This window comes from Drosophila busckii, chromosome X (genome assembly GCF_011750605.1).
Source record: "Drosophila busckii strain San Diego stock center, stock number 13000-0081.31 chromosome X, ASM1175060v1, whole genome shotgun sequence".
NCBI lineage: Eukaryota > Metazoa > Arthropoda > Insecta > Diptera > Drosophilidae > Drosophila > Drosophila busckii.
Window position 1 is genome coordinate 9,114,435 of NC_046608.1, and position 14,621 is coordinate 9,129,055.

Genomic DNA, 14,621 nt, shown 5'->3' on the forward strand with positions numbered 1-14,621 from the left:
ATTTTGTTGTTCAGCAGTAAAAAACATATTTTATATTTGCTTTTGTAAACTTAATTTTATTGAAATATTTGTGTCTGTGTGTGTGTGTGTGTGTATGTCCTTCAACTCTTGTAATAAGGTCTTGTGCCGCGGAAAGAGAAAAGGGGGGGATGCAACGTTATTGCCCAACGAGTGTGTACCATAAACTTGAAGCAATAACTACTAAGCTATGGGCTTTTGTTTGTGCTCTCTTTTAGAGTCGCTGCTCGCTCACGTATCTTAAAGATTCAACAAAATTTTTGTATATCGTAGTATATGCAAGTGCGTATTTTGTATTATTGACTCACATAGCATTGTTAAGGCATCAAACCGAGCCTAATCCTATTTATATTTTCTTTAGCTTTAAGGCGAGCGGTTAATGGCTAATTTATAACTGAAAAATTATAGCAGCCGGCTAAAGCAATGCATTGGGGCCAAGTGTCTTATAAGCTAGCTACAGTCTTTCTTAAGTTATACAATATATATATATATATGTGTATAATTATCCAATTAGTATATCTCACTGGTGTGCTTGTTCTTTGATCTTCAAGTGTTTATAACAATTAAATTGTTGTTCTATTTTTGTGTGGAAGCAATATTGAATTTGAAAATTTTTGTTAGTTCTACTTTTAACTATATACAGCATAATACCTATTTATTAAATATCTCCTGCGGCTTTTCTTTTTCTTTTCAATAAATAAAACTAAAGCTATGCTATATTGAAAATATTTAAAAAACTTTTTTATGTTACTAGCAATCAGTTTTTTGTTTTTCTATGTTATAAATTATACGTTATCGTTTTTCATTTGGTGCGCGCTACAGTGCAAAATAGTTGCTTAGTTACAAAATATTCACAGTTTTTGTTTTTTTGGTTTTAATTTTTAAGCAATTCAACATGTTGTGTGTGTTTTATTTTATTTGTAATAAATTCAAGAGCGCTAAGCAACGTTTCAAAACTAGTTTTATTTTCTTGTAGTTAGTATTGGTATATTTTTGCTTTGATTATTTTTCTCTTTGGGGGGGGTAGGGGGACTGGACTGGCTTATTGAACTGAAATCTAGAAAAAATACATGAGTTTTCAGCAATTTGTTTGAAATAATTTGTTGTTATGGGCTGGCTTGTCTCTCAATTTGATTTCGCTATTTTTATAATAAATCCTTACAATGTCCTTCAATTGAATATTTATCACAGCAATATATTTGTCAGTATTATTAGTATTATTATGATTTTTGTTTCATTGGCTTTATATAAAAAACACACATACGTAGAGTATTGAAAATTGTAGCACAATATAGTTATAGTAGATTAACTATGTATATAAGTTCAACCATATCTGAAATCATATTGAAATTCGTGTCGCTTCCTCTAACTAAACTCCGCCTGCCATGTCTACTACTATTCGCATTCGATTTCTGTGAGCAACGCATGGAAATTAATTCTTACAAAAATAGTATCAGTTGGTAAAAGCGTTTACCTTATCCGAAGCATATCTTAAATAGCAGCTAGTACATGAGTTTCATGGCAAATGAAACCATAACCTTAAACAAAATATATATATATATATATATTCAATGCTTGGTGCACAACAACCCAAATGAACATTGTATGTGTGTGAGTGAGAGTGAGTATCTATGTGTGTGTATGTGTTTGGAGCTTTGTACTTTCAAATACGCTTGATGGTGGGACCTGTAAAGAATACCGAAACTTTTCGCTTAAACTTCTCCATAGTGGGCTCAACGTCAGTGTCCTCATCCTCATCATCGTCATAGTCATCGTCATTGCGCATCGTATGCCCATGACTGAGATTGAGATTGCGATTCTGATTGGCAAACTGCTGCTGTCCAGTGTGGCTAAAGATGATCGTGCGTGAGAAGGCGGCCTGGGTTGTTGGCTCGATCTTGGGATCGTCGGATTCACTGAAACCGGGATTAAGGATTATATTCGGTATAAGCTCAATGTTGTCCCAACCATCTTGAAGTTCTAGGCAGCCGCAGCACATAGACAAGTAGAGAGAAACACACACACATAGAAAGAGAGTAAGATTCAGATGGATACAGCCAAAGATAGACGCATTAGATAGTTGTTCAGGTTAGGCGCAGGAGGAAATGGAAAATATTACACGTTTAGAGCAGTGTCAAGAGTTACACAAAACACAAAAACGAAAGCAACAACATCAACAACAACAACATAATGCAAAAGCAACAGCATTAGATGGTTTTTTCTTTTTTTTTTTTGTTCATATTGATTACATTACCTTGGAGATTTTTTAATTACACACAACACATAATAAAAGAAAATAGGTATATATGTGTCTATATATGTGTGTGTGTGTGTGTGTGTTGTTTGCGTGTATTCACATTATTTACAGTTAGCAAGCAGCAATGGGCAACAGTTTAGTCCCAAGTGCACTTACAACAGGCGTACAACACTGCGTATGCGTTATATTAGCTTACAATGTTAATGTATTTTATGTGTGTGTGTGTGTTTGCGTGTTTTTATGTGCATTTTGTGTACAGCTAACATAGATATATTTGTCCTTAAAATATAAAACATTTCAACTGGCGTGCCGCTTAATAAACACAAAACGAAAAATACAATTCAAAATATACATATAAATTACTAATTATGCCTATGAAGCCAGTACAAACACACACAGAGCCCATTTAGAAGAACAACAACAAGAACAACAACAACAGCAATAACAATTAACTAAAACAAAGCCATAAATCATAAATCAAACAAATAAAACCACTATGAAGTAGCATATATTTCTTAATAATACTAAATATATTTGCATTAATTAATTGATTTATTTATGTCATTATTTATTTAGCTATATCATAAACAAATGCTGTATCAGCTTGGCTTTTATATGATTTAAAGACTGCACTTTGGCATAAATAATTGAACAATCGAATGTGCAAAAGTTTATAAATATCTTTGTCTATTAACAAAGTTATTTAGCTTGTGCCCAATTTTTATATTAAACTTTGGTCGCTATGCAAGAGATTTGGTTCAAAAAGACAGCGAAATTTGTTACAAATCTATAAGGACGACAGCTCTCTACAGCGTCTATATCTTAACTATTGCTATTAAAAATAAAAAAGAAAACAAATAGTAGAGAAGTGTCGTTTATCAATTATCAAATTATTTGCAAGCAACACTTCTCCGCTGTGTGAATAACATTAATATATACACACATATGTATATAGATAGTATATATGGGTAAGCTTATGTATAACATATATGTATGTACTAGTATATTGTGTTTAAAATTCATATAATTATTTTGATTTAAAAAGCTTTGAATGAACACGAACATAAGCAACGTTTAAGGGTGAAACAAACAACAACAACAACATCAGCAGTATAGTTATGTTTCATGTGTATGTGTAAGCAACTAAAATATGTCAGCTATATATATATATATATATATATAATATATATAAACGATAAACAATGAAATATATAAATGTTTAAAGCAGTTTAAAGCAAAACACACAGCAAAACAGCAGCTTGGAAATCTGTTGCAACAATAACAACAACATGAACTCCAATCGTATCACAAATCATAATATCTATCAGATGCAGTATGTATATGTATATAGAGTAGTAGTATTGGTAGCTCTGCAGTAGCAATTATCAGCAATTCACCAGCAAGCACTCGCTTTGTTTCTTTGCTGGTTTTAAACAAATTGCCAATAGTTAAGCGTTGCCGAATTAATTTTAATCAACAATTGCTAACAGTTCGTACTGCAGACATACAGGTGGCGCTGTTGTTGTTGGTGTGTGTGTGAGTGTGGAGATTTATGATGATTTGAATGATGTTATTGTTATTGCTATTGGTGTATTGGCTGTACCCATTTGCGTTGATTGGTAGCACTCTTTGGAGAGCACAATGCATAGTCCAATGGCTAATATCACAAGTGTTCCCAGCACTATGCTGACGGCGACTATCCAAATGCGTGGATCGAAATTATCTAAGTCTGGTTTTATAAGTCGTATGAGATCTGCGCATGATGTCGTCGATTTTGGTTGGTTTGTTTTTATTTTTTTGGATAAGAAAAAAGAGAGTTGACGAAACGAAATTGAACAGAAATTTACGTACATAGAGTATACAAAGAAATGAATATAAATGATACCAAGTAAATACTTTCAATACGAATACGTCTACCATACATACGTTAAACGCTAGAGAGAGCGAGAGCGAGAGCGAGAGATAGAGCGAGAAGTTAGACGCAATGCAGATTTGCTGCTACGCAATTCTGCGTTGCGTACAGTTGACACAAAAAGTAACTACTACACATTGATAATAGATACATATAGTATGTATGTATGTATGTATGTACGATAGATGTACGATAGCAACAATTAATTATCGATTTATCGATTATTGATTCGAATTACCTAACTAGCTATTAACTAGCAAATTAATTCACTTGTTCTCCAACTAACAACAGTATTCAAATTGCAATTTGCTTGGCATCGGCCATCTGGCCTTGGCTTTGGCTTTGGCTTTGGCTTGACTTGACTTACCCTCCTCCTTGGTCTCCGGCAATGTTGTCACATTGGTGGTCACCACCTCGCCGCTGCCCAGCTCATTGTTGGCCCAGATGCGAAACTCATATGTCGTGTTGGGCGCCAGCCGATAAACTTCCATTTGACGCTGACCGGAAACGGAAACAGCGGAAGTGCTTGTCAATACGCTGGCTAATTGCCAAATACAAATAGAAAATTGCTTGAGTGAGAACCACCTACCACATTGGGTGCTATGTTAATGGGATCCATGCGAATCCAGGCATGCTCGTAGCTGGCATTCGCCGGCGGTGTGCGGTACGAGACGTTGCGAAATTCCGCCGTAAAGCTGCGCACCGGATAGCCGCCCGACTGCGTCTTGTTGAAGCGCCAAATGAGAAAGCCCAATATGGTCGACGCCTTAAAGTACAGCTGCGTGACTGGACCGGGCGTAGTGCGCACCGTTAGCTTAACACGCTGCACTGCCTGATAGGCCAGCTCCTGCTCCTCCGCCTGATTCGCCGCCGTCGTGCCTTCGCTCAACTCTGGCTGCTGCAACACTTGCTCAGGCTGCTCTAACTGCTGCTCCTGCTGCGCTGAGGTAGTTGCTGCTATCACTGTGGTTATTATTGTTGCTGCTGTTGTTGTTGTTGTTGTTGCAGCAGCGCGTGGCAGCGTTGCAAAGCAAACATATATGCCACCATCAGCAGTGCTTACATTACGCAGCACCAGAACACGACCCGTCTGCAAATGAGAATCACGTGAGCCAGCGAAACAAACAAAGCGTAATAACAACATTCAATTCCCAACTGCTGCTGCTGCTAACAAGAGCTACACGTACCTGTATAATAGTGCTATTACTGCCATGCTCCTTAATCCACATTATGTTGCCCTGGGCTATGCACGGAATGCTGACATTGCCGCCTTTGTCCGTTGCGTATTCGTTGTACTTGATGGTGATACTAAGCACCGTTAGCACTGCAATTAATAAGAAGAGAACAGCTGCAGCTTAGTGCTTGTATCAAGCATATTGTGTATTAGTAATATGTTTGTTATATTTTATAAAATAAAATACACATTTTATAAGAGCCAACAAATCTTTTTACTTGGGACTACTTGGGCAGTTTGCCAACCGCATTCAGCAGCAGCAGCAGCTAGAGGCTGTTTAAATTGTTGCTCGAGATTGAGTTGGAGAGCTGCCCAGTTGTGCATAGAAGGGTTTGCTGAGAAATCGGTGATGCCTGTATATAAATTGCTTAATGCATGACTAAAAGAAAAAACGCAGCAGTTCGAAAAGCAATCAATAGACCTTCAAAGCAATTTATATTACACTATGTCTAATAACTCGCTGTAGCCTTAGTTTAAACTATAAGCACACAACTGTACAAATAAATCAAATAAAAATATTACGCGCTCTTATTTATGCCACAAAGAAATTCTAATGCAAAGTCTGCTACTTAGTGCAAACTTTTATGCTCTTTACAACTCTCGGAAGTATTTTTAAATAAATTTTTAATGCGGGCATACATTTTGTATACTTCATTTGAGTTGGCTTTTGATTGAATGAAATGTTCAATAATTTTAATTGCTGTGGCAGCTATAAATAGTTATGAATGCATTGGATAAACAATTTATTAATTTATATGCAAGCTGCTTGAACTGCAGCAATCAGAGATTGCCAAATGGAATTATTCTTGCATAAATGGAACTTACAACAGTTGGAGCAACCAATTCGATTAATTAGTTGGATAGGCTACTGAAGCTCAAACCTCAAGCCATTGGCTGCCAGTCAATGCCAGTGCAGTGAGCAATGTCCAGGCGCACGGAACGCTATCTGGGCGTCTATTTTCGGCTGCTGGCGTTGAGCGCCTGCTTGGAGCAGCGCGCTGGCCAGAGCCTGCTGAGCGCCTACTTGTCGCTTGTGCTGGGCGATGGACTCTATCAAGTGTATCGCTACTCTCAGAACAGCTGGCAGATGAATGACTTTCGACTGGAGCATCGCATGCAGCTAAAGTCGTACGTCAAGATAATCGATGCCATGAATGTGGCCTATTTGCTAACGCATCTGCTGATGGTGTCGCTGGCGCTGCTCTGGCGGCACAAAGAGCGACGGCTGCTGGCGCAGCTGCCAGCGCTAACAGAGCGTACGCGACCGCTGATTAACACCAATCTGCATCTGGTCATGGAGTGTCTGGTGAGCGGCTCGGCCGTCATGCTGTGCGTCCTCCAAGCCAACACTTATGGTCTGCTGCTGTCCAATTTGCGCTACATCTACTGCACGCAGGCGGTGCGTGCGCGCTACTTGCAAATGGCGCTGCTGGTGGAGCGCCTGGACGCGCAGTTGCTGCAACTGCAACAGCAGCTGGCTGCGGCTAACGAGCAGCAGCAGCAGCAGCGCTGCTGGCGCCAACTGCGCTGCAAATATGCGCATATAGTCAAAGTGTCGCGTCAGCTGTCGCAGCTTTATGGCCCCGCGCTGCTCTGGATGAACGCGCTTTGCATTGGCGACTTCATAGTCGTCTGCTATGTGATCATCGTGCTGCGCGAGCTGACAGAGATTGATTTCAGCTGGCTCATGCTGTGGCAGTCCATCTACGTTATGCTGCCGACGCTCATGAAAATCTGGACACTCTGCTCCACATGCAACAGCTGCGTGAGACGAGTGAGTAGCAGCCACAGCCACAGCCACAGATTTTTTATATCGAGCACACCCTTTGTTATAGTTATAGTTATTGCCTTTACTTTTATAGCAAAGTTTGGAGCAAGGCGAACACGCCAATAATAATTGCAATATGCAATGAAAGCAGCATTCTAAGTTGATTAAGTTTATGACCCAATGCGACTGTCGACCCCAACAGCTCACTCAAGACTGACTTGAATTTATTTGCTCAGCGCATAATCGAAAGCGAGATGTCTATGCTAAGAGTAGAGCGAGCATCAGTTGTTAAGTTTAAGAGAGCAGCAGACAACCTCATCTAGCTTATTGTTTTCAATTGTTTTTGCTTTACTTTTATCGAAATCATTTTAATATGTATCTATTTATTTCTATATTTATAATTAAGAAGTGCTCAGCTCTCACTCTCACATATATGAAGCGCGTAACTATTATTTTGACTTTCAACAGACGCAGCGACTGCTCTGGCAGGTGAACAACGCTTCTTATTTGGCAACAGCACGTCCGGGCGTAGTCATCAACGCGCATTTGCGTAGCCTATGCTTTGACTTTACGCTACAGATCATGCAGAGTCCGCTGGAATTTAACATCTGCAGCATCTATCAGCTGAATCTGCAGACCTTGGCTGGAGTAAGCGACAAACAATTGCAATTAACTTAACTTGCATTTGCTATTGCTTACAGATGTTTATCTTCATCGTGGAATCACTGGTCATATTTCTGCAGTTCGTAGCGCTGAGCAAGCAAACAAACTAACCAACTATATAGCGTATATGTATATCAAGATCTAATCACGTTGGCTTAATGCATGGCAAGCACGCAACTAAGCTAAATAATATTGTTTGAAAACAAGTTTCGGTTTTTTATATGGCATGCTGAGAAATTGAATTTGGGGCAGCAAACTAAACAAATTGCCACAAATTTACGCACATGCATTCAATCATGCAGTCAGTCGGACTCTAGTTTGATAGCAGGACCGTGTGACCTACTAATGTGAGTCTGTCCGCAAAAGTAATAACAACTTTGGAATGTTTGATATGCTACGGTCTGCCCAAACACACACACACACACACACACATACATACATATACATGCTCGCCTTTCATAGAAAGTTGAAAGTGCATGCAGGCAGGCAGCTTAGCTGGCCGATAAGGACTAAACTCTGAGCTCATGCCTCGCTGCATTTGGTAAAAACAAAAGTAAAAGCGCACTAAACAAACAAAAAAAAAACACTCTCACACACACACACATGCATGTGCTATTATGTAATGCATTGTTGAGCATGCAAGGGCCAACTACGGCTATTGGGAATTGGGTGCGCTGTTGACGTCAGCTACAGTTATAGCTGGATGTTTCAGTCTTGATAAACCGTCAAGTCAATCGTTCATTAGCTAACGCGTTAGCTTAATTAGGTCGCCTCCGTTTGACCATTATATAGTTTATTTCCAACATTGGTTGCTAAGCTGCCCGCAAGGCCAATGCCGTCATTCAATTTGCCAAAACATTGCTTCGCATTCAATTCGCACATCGAGCTGTTTAATTGACTGTACACATTGCATTGTTAGCGCTCTAATGCGGCATGCGCTGCGTATACTTAATGCGCGTTTAGCAAGCTTCGTAAGTTTATTAAAGTAAAAGAAAACTTGAATTTTTATATGCTGAAGCAGCTACTATTATTTAATCTGACACTTATTTTTCATATATAAACGCATGCAATAATAATTTATTACCATCGAATAGCTACGAACTGAGCTTGCTGAAATATTTCTCCCATTGCCTGCTATATATAATCAAGATCTCTGGCATTCCCTAGCTAACCTTGCAAGCATTTCAAATTGAAAAGGATATTTATTAGCCCATAACGTGCTGCCGTTTGCAATTTTCGTGTGCGCTGGCCGTAAGCTGTGAACAACAAGCGGCCACGGTTTATTTATAAATATTTTTCCATTTACCTTGCGCCCACGTTGAAACTTAATGCAAAGCTCTCGCCACGCGCATTCGATTTCTTTATATTTAGTTGATTTTTCTTTTTTATTATGCAGCTTTCCACTGCAGTTTGCAGTTGGCATCTGCGTCTTTTGTTGGCCCCAACGCTTGACAAACGTTTTTGTTGTTGGCAGAGCTTTTGCTGCGCATAGCCAACAAATAAGTTGCTATTGTTATTGTTATGAATTTTTGCGTTTGACATGGAAATTGAAATGCGGCGTCTCTGGTCAACGACAGGCCATGGCAGCCAAGTGCCTCCAGCAATATTGTAGCTGACGCGCGTGGCATGCAACACTGTTAATTGCTACACTTCTGTTTGCCGTCAACGAGGCGTGCCAGAACTCATTAAAATTCATAATTAGTTGGCAGCTGGGTGGCTGGTCGAGGTCACAGCGCCGCGTACCGGGCACCACTGTGCCACACTGGCTAAGCGTCAATTCTCATTAAACGCTTTGCGGCAAACACAGCATAGCGCGTATGCCTAATGTTACACTCAACATACAATATTGCGTATACGCTACAATGAATTGAAATGTTTGTTGCAACTTTTCGTTGAGCGTTGCATACTTTTGAGCGCTCAATGCATTTGCTTTTAATAAAAGCGAAACAAGCCAATGTTTTTAAATGTTTGAGAATAGAAAAGCGAAAAAAGAACAGAAATTTTAAGCTAAACAGGCAAGCGCAGAGCTGATGATTTATGTTCTGACATTTGATTTACAACAATGCAATGCAATATTTTTGATTAGTTATTTTATTTGAGTCTATCCGCATATTTTTGCTTCATTGGCATATAAGTATAGCAAAGTTGATAGAACAAAACACAAACTCAATTTGCAATTATAATCTAGCAATGTTAAATGTTAAGCCCAAACATTTATAATGAAATAAGCGCATCTGATGCACGCTCTCATTTCTATAAACTGTTTAAACAACGAGAGTGCTCTGTTGCCTTTTAAATGTCACCCAGTTGCATAAATTATAATAAATAAACAAAAGTTTCGATAGCAATCTAAGACTTGCGTGCTGCACTTGCAGCCATCGAGCCAAAAATCAATGCAAACTCGAAAATTCACACACAACACACGTGTGTGTGTGTTTTAGTGGAAAAGCACACAATAGTTGATACATGACACTTAACCTTTAGCGCTTGTTGGCATTGAAAAGTAGCCTCAGGTGCTGCCGGCAACGCGTGCCTATTTACGGGGGTGACGATGCATCGTCAGGTCCTAATTGCGCTTTGTTTGTGCTGTGCTGTGCTCTGCTCTGCTCCTGCGCCTGCCACTAAAAATAGACAACGTGTTGCCTTTGGTCTTTTGGGGGCATGCAACAAAAGCAACAGCAACAACAATAGCAACCACAACTGTAGCCAAAAGCGATGCTTTTTATTTCACGCTGGGTTTTTCTGTTTTTATGTTCGCGTTGGCTGTTTGGCCTATAAATCGGCGTTAGCTAAATAACTTTTGACACCCAAATGGCCAAAGTGCATTAATATTAAGTGCATTTAAATAAATGTTTCATTAAATATTCAATCGCAACAAATTTAATAGACATTTTAGCTTAACAGCAATTTGAATTGACTTTAGCTATAGCCAATTCAAATTTATTAATATATAACTTAACTTTTGAATTAAATATTATACTCTTGACATAATTGTACATAAAATTATTACTCAGCAGCTCTAACTTACTTGACTCTTTGAATTTGAATAGAGAACAAAGCTAAGTATACAATATTTTGCAAAATTGTTTGAATTTTGAAACGCACTTCAGATTGGTTTTTGGCTGTGTTCATATTATGGATGCGTGTACACTTTATGATTGACACTGTGGCATGCCACAACAGTTTGTTAGCCGCAGCGCAAGGCACGGATGTCCCGAGCGGATGGGGGCTGAGGAGTCTGCCCTTGGCTATGACAGCTTTCAATTGTTTGCTTGTTATTATTGTCCATTATTTAGGCTGTGTTGTTGGTTCCAGCTCATGCATAAATAATGAATGCCAAAATGTACATGACTAAAACGAACTAACTGCCATAAAACTGTATGCAAAGGGCTTGCAGCACTTGCCACTGCCGGCGCCGCTGCAGTCAGAATTCAAGTGTCATCAAATATTTAAAACAACGCTTCAAGTGCTGCTGTCTGACAATAACAATAGCTCTCTGGCTCTGGCTCTGGCGCTGGCTCTCTGCATATGCCTGTGGGATTATGCTCTTATTTGCGCACTTTAATTAAAATCTTGCCAAAGCGACAGCGACAATGCCACAGTTAAGTTAACTTGTTGTTAAATCGCCCGAACTTTTGTCAATGCTGCGGCCAGCGCCCCAAAGAGAAATGCTTACCGAAAAAGTTAACTAATTACAGCGTTAATAAGCCAAAGCAAACAATTAAATTAAAGCCAGCAAGCAAGCAGCACCAACTAAGTTATTTAATTGCCAACTTTAACTGCAGCACAAAGTTTATGCCACAACAGTGCCGGATCCTGAGTCCTGTAGCCCTCAAAGTCGCTTTAGCTGCAACTTTTGAGCAAGCGTGGCAACGCTCCAATGCACACTAATTAAGTGTGGCAGCTGCTGCTGCTGCCTCTGCTGCTGCTAAAGTGCCAAGACAAACACAAACATTCTGCACATTTTTCGCCGAAAATTGAATTTTCTGCATTTTTTGCAATCAGCATTTGCTTTTGTTTTCATTCTGTTTTAATTAAAAGCAAACGTTAGACCACGCTAGATAGATAGATCAAGCTGCAGGCCTTGAGAGCGCAGCATTGGACGGCTAGGCTAAGTAATAAAAGCTACGCTTAGTGAGTTCATAAGTTCTTCATACTTTAAGTTGATGACTAAAGCCACAAGCAGAAAATATGCCACGTTTGCAGGTAGCAATTGCGGCATAATGGAACAACAGCACTTGATGTCCTGGCACCCGGTTCGTGACATCGTTGCATTACCCACACACACACACACACAACAGAATAACAATGAGACTACGCTGAGGCTGAGGCTGAGGCAAACACGGGACACGGGACTCAAGGATTTATACGCAATTTGCATGCAAATCGAGTTGAAGAGGTGAAAGTTGTTTTAGCCGAAAGGAATGCAAGAGCTACGCGAAGTCAGTCAGTCTGCTTGTCTAGCCGAGATTTATGGCCAAACAACAGCAGCAACAACTAAAGTAATGCAAAGTTAATCAGCAACTCAACTCAACAAACCCAATTAATTGTAAAATATTAAGCACTAAATAACACAACTAACTTAACAACAACAATGTGAATCTTTATTCGCTGCTCAATGCGCTCAAAATTCATTGAGCTAAAGGTTGTGACATTTAATCAACATAATCGTTAACTAAAATAAACTGTGCAGAAAAGCACTGACAGCGACTAAAAATAATGTGCTGCTCATCATCTTTAATAAGATTTATTTGAGAGCTTCAACAAATTTATGGCTATTTTTATTATTTATTATTTTGTATATGCAGTTGACATTGTTATGCCAAATTTATCTCATGCTTTTATAATAAAAAGTTAATGACAGTTGCGACACGGGCTGTCTTAAAAGTTATAACTAACTCATAAAAGTTAAACAACTTGGTTACGATAAGCAAAACATTGCCATGGACAAGTATATACTTTTTTAAGAAAGTTAAGCTGACAAGCTGAGTACACGTGACGTACATAAAATAAATGGAAAAAGTCAATTTACTAGTAAATAAAAAAATATACTCCCTATGAACGTGACATTGAACATATTTCCATGAACTGAATTTTGGGCAATAAGCAAATGGATATTATTACTATTTATTTATGTGATTAAAGAAAGTGAATGCTCCAGTCTTTAATTTAACAAATAAATAATTCTTTAATTTTAATTCTTGTTTATAATTATCTCAATGACTCTCTTGTGATTAGTATAATTATCTTTAGTCTTTGTATAAATCTTTAAAGTTAGCTAGTTAACAAATTGTTTGCTGCATTCGATTCGTGCGCCAAATTTTGTTGACAACAGTTTGATCATCAGCCTATCATAAGATACGTTTAAACAGTCCGAATTGGCTCGCATGCCACGCCTCTTTTAGCCCTTTCAACTTAAGTACAAAAGCGTACGCTTTGCATTTCATAAATTGTGGCAAACATTTTAATATCAAATATTTGAGCACAGCTGTCTGTGTGGCTTTGGATAAGCCCCAGCTCCAGCTGCAGCAGCAGCAGCACCAGGATGCAGGACATGCAAGCAAGCAGCAGCAATGTTTACAGAATGTCAACAACTGGCTGCAGCAGCAGAAGGGCTGAGAGCAACAAATGCTCATGCAATTTAATGCCAAAGTAAATGCATTTGATCGATTTACACTTGAGAGATTATGTAAAGCCCGAGAGCTAAAACAACAACAACAACAGAGAAAGCAAAATATTGTTATTGTTATTGTTATTGCTGTGTGGACTTACCTTGGGTGAAAAATAATAAATTGAACGATGACAGCGTTAGCACATAGCTGGCTGTGGAAGACATGCTTCCATATTACACTTTACATAAGCGTTCGTGCACGAGCCGCGTTTTGACGCTTAACGTTTTGCCGGCTAAAAGCAGAAAAACAAGAACAAAAACAGTTAGCAGCAGCAGCAGCAGCAGCAGCAGCAGTAACAAAAACAATAATAAATCAGCAAAGGCGTTGGGGCAAGACAAAAGAGCAACAACAACAAATAAATGTGACCAGTAGGCGCCAAAGGCTGCCTGACGTCTTGACGTAACTTCAACGTCATGGCCCAAACCAAAACAAAAAGAAAAAAAAAAATAACAATGGTCACCCACAGCAAAAAAATATTTTAAAAAAATTACAATGTGGCATAAATTTCGTAAAATTGTAAAAGCCGCAGCATGGCCAACCAAAAAAAAAAAAAAAAAGAAAAGGATTCCAACGTGTTTTTTACACTAGTCAAGCCTTTGTAGTTGTTGCTCGACTGTTATTATTATTAATGCTGCTGCTGCTGCTGTAGTTGTTGTTGCTGCTACTTTGGAATTTGTTGTAGTTGTGGCGCGGCGTGGGGCGCTGCTGAGCGTGCGTTGTGTTCGAGTTACGTTGCTCGACTGACGGGCAGCTGCGAATCGTGGCCACGACTTTAGCTTTGGCTTCGGCCCCAATGCCAAATGCCAATTGCTCTATGAGCTGTGTGTGTGTGTGTGTGTGTGTGTGCGTATGTGTGGGTGTAACTGTGTGTGTGTGTCCTTTTGGCTTGTACTCCACTTTTTGGCACTCACGCGCATGCCGCTAGCAATGCAGCAAAGGCAAGCGGCTGGCTGGGTGGGTGGGCGACTGTTGCAAACTATGCGTGCCACTTGCCACAGGAGTTGTGCAACTTTCTTAACGCACCAAAGCTGCATTTGACATTTTCCTTATGCTCTCTCATAACAAATATTTCATACAGCCTTTAACATTAAAGCGCC

At 39.2% G+C, this 14,621-nt stretch overlaps 1 protein-coding gene across 4 annotated transcripts; it reads right to left on the reverse strand.

Moving 5' to 3' along the window:
• Positions 1–774: 774 nt before the first annotated feature.
• LOC108607263 lies at positions 775–14,269 on the reverse strand. Of its 4 annotated transcripts, none has more exons than XM_017997951.2 (7): positions 14,190–14,268; positions 13,625–13,756; positions 5,375–5,511; positions 4,777–5,277; positions 4,555–4,684; positions 3,879–4,028; positions 775–1,998 (listed from the first exon to the last, which is right to left on the reverse strand). In XM_017997951.2, the coding sequence occupies exons 2-7, from the start codon at positions 13,686–13,688 to the stop codon at positions 1,682–1,684; spliced, it is 1,299 nt and encodes a 432-aa protein (XP_017853440.1). In that variant the 5' UTR covers positions 13,689–13,756; positions 14,190–14,268; the 3' UTR covers positions 775–1,681. The 4 variants fall into 4 exon arrangements, with proteins under 4 accessions (XP_017853440.1, XP_017853441.1, XP_017853442.1 ...); XM_017997952.1 differs by lacking the exon at positions 14,190–14,268 and adding an exon at positions 14,108–14,129; XM_017997953.2 differs by lacking the exon at positions 3,879–4,028 and having other exon boundaries at positions 14,190–14,269.
• Between the last annotated feature and the right edge of the window lie 352 nt (positions 14,270–14,621).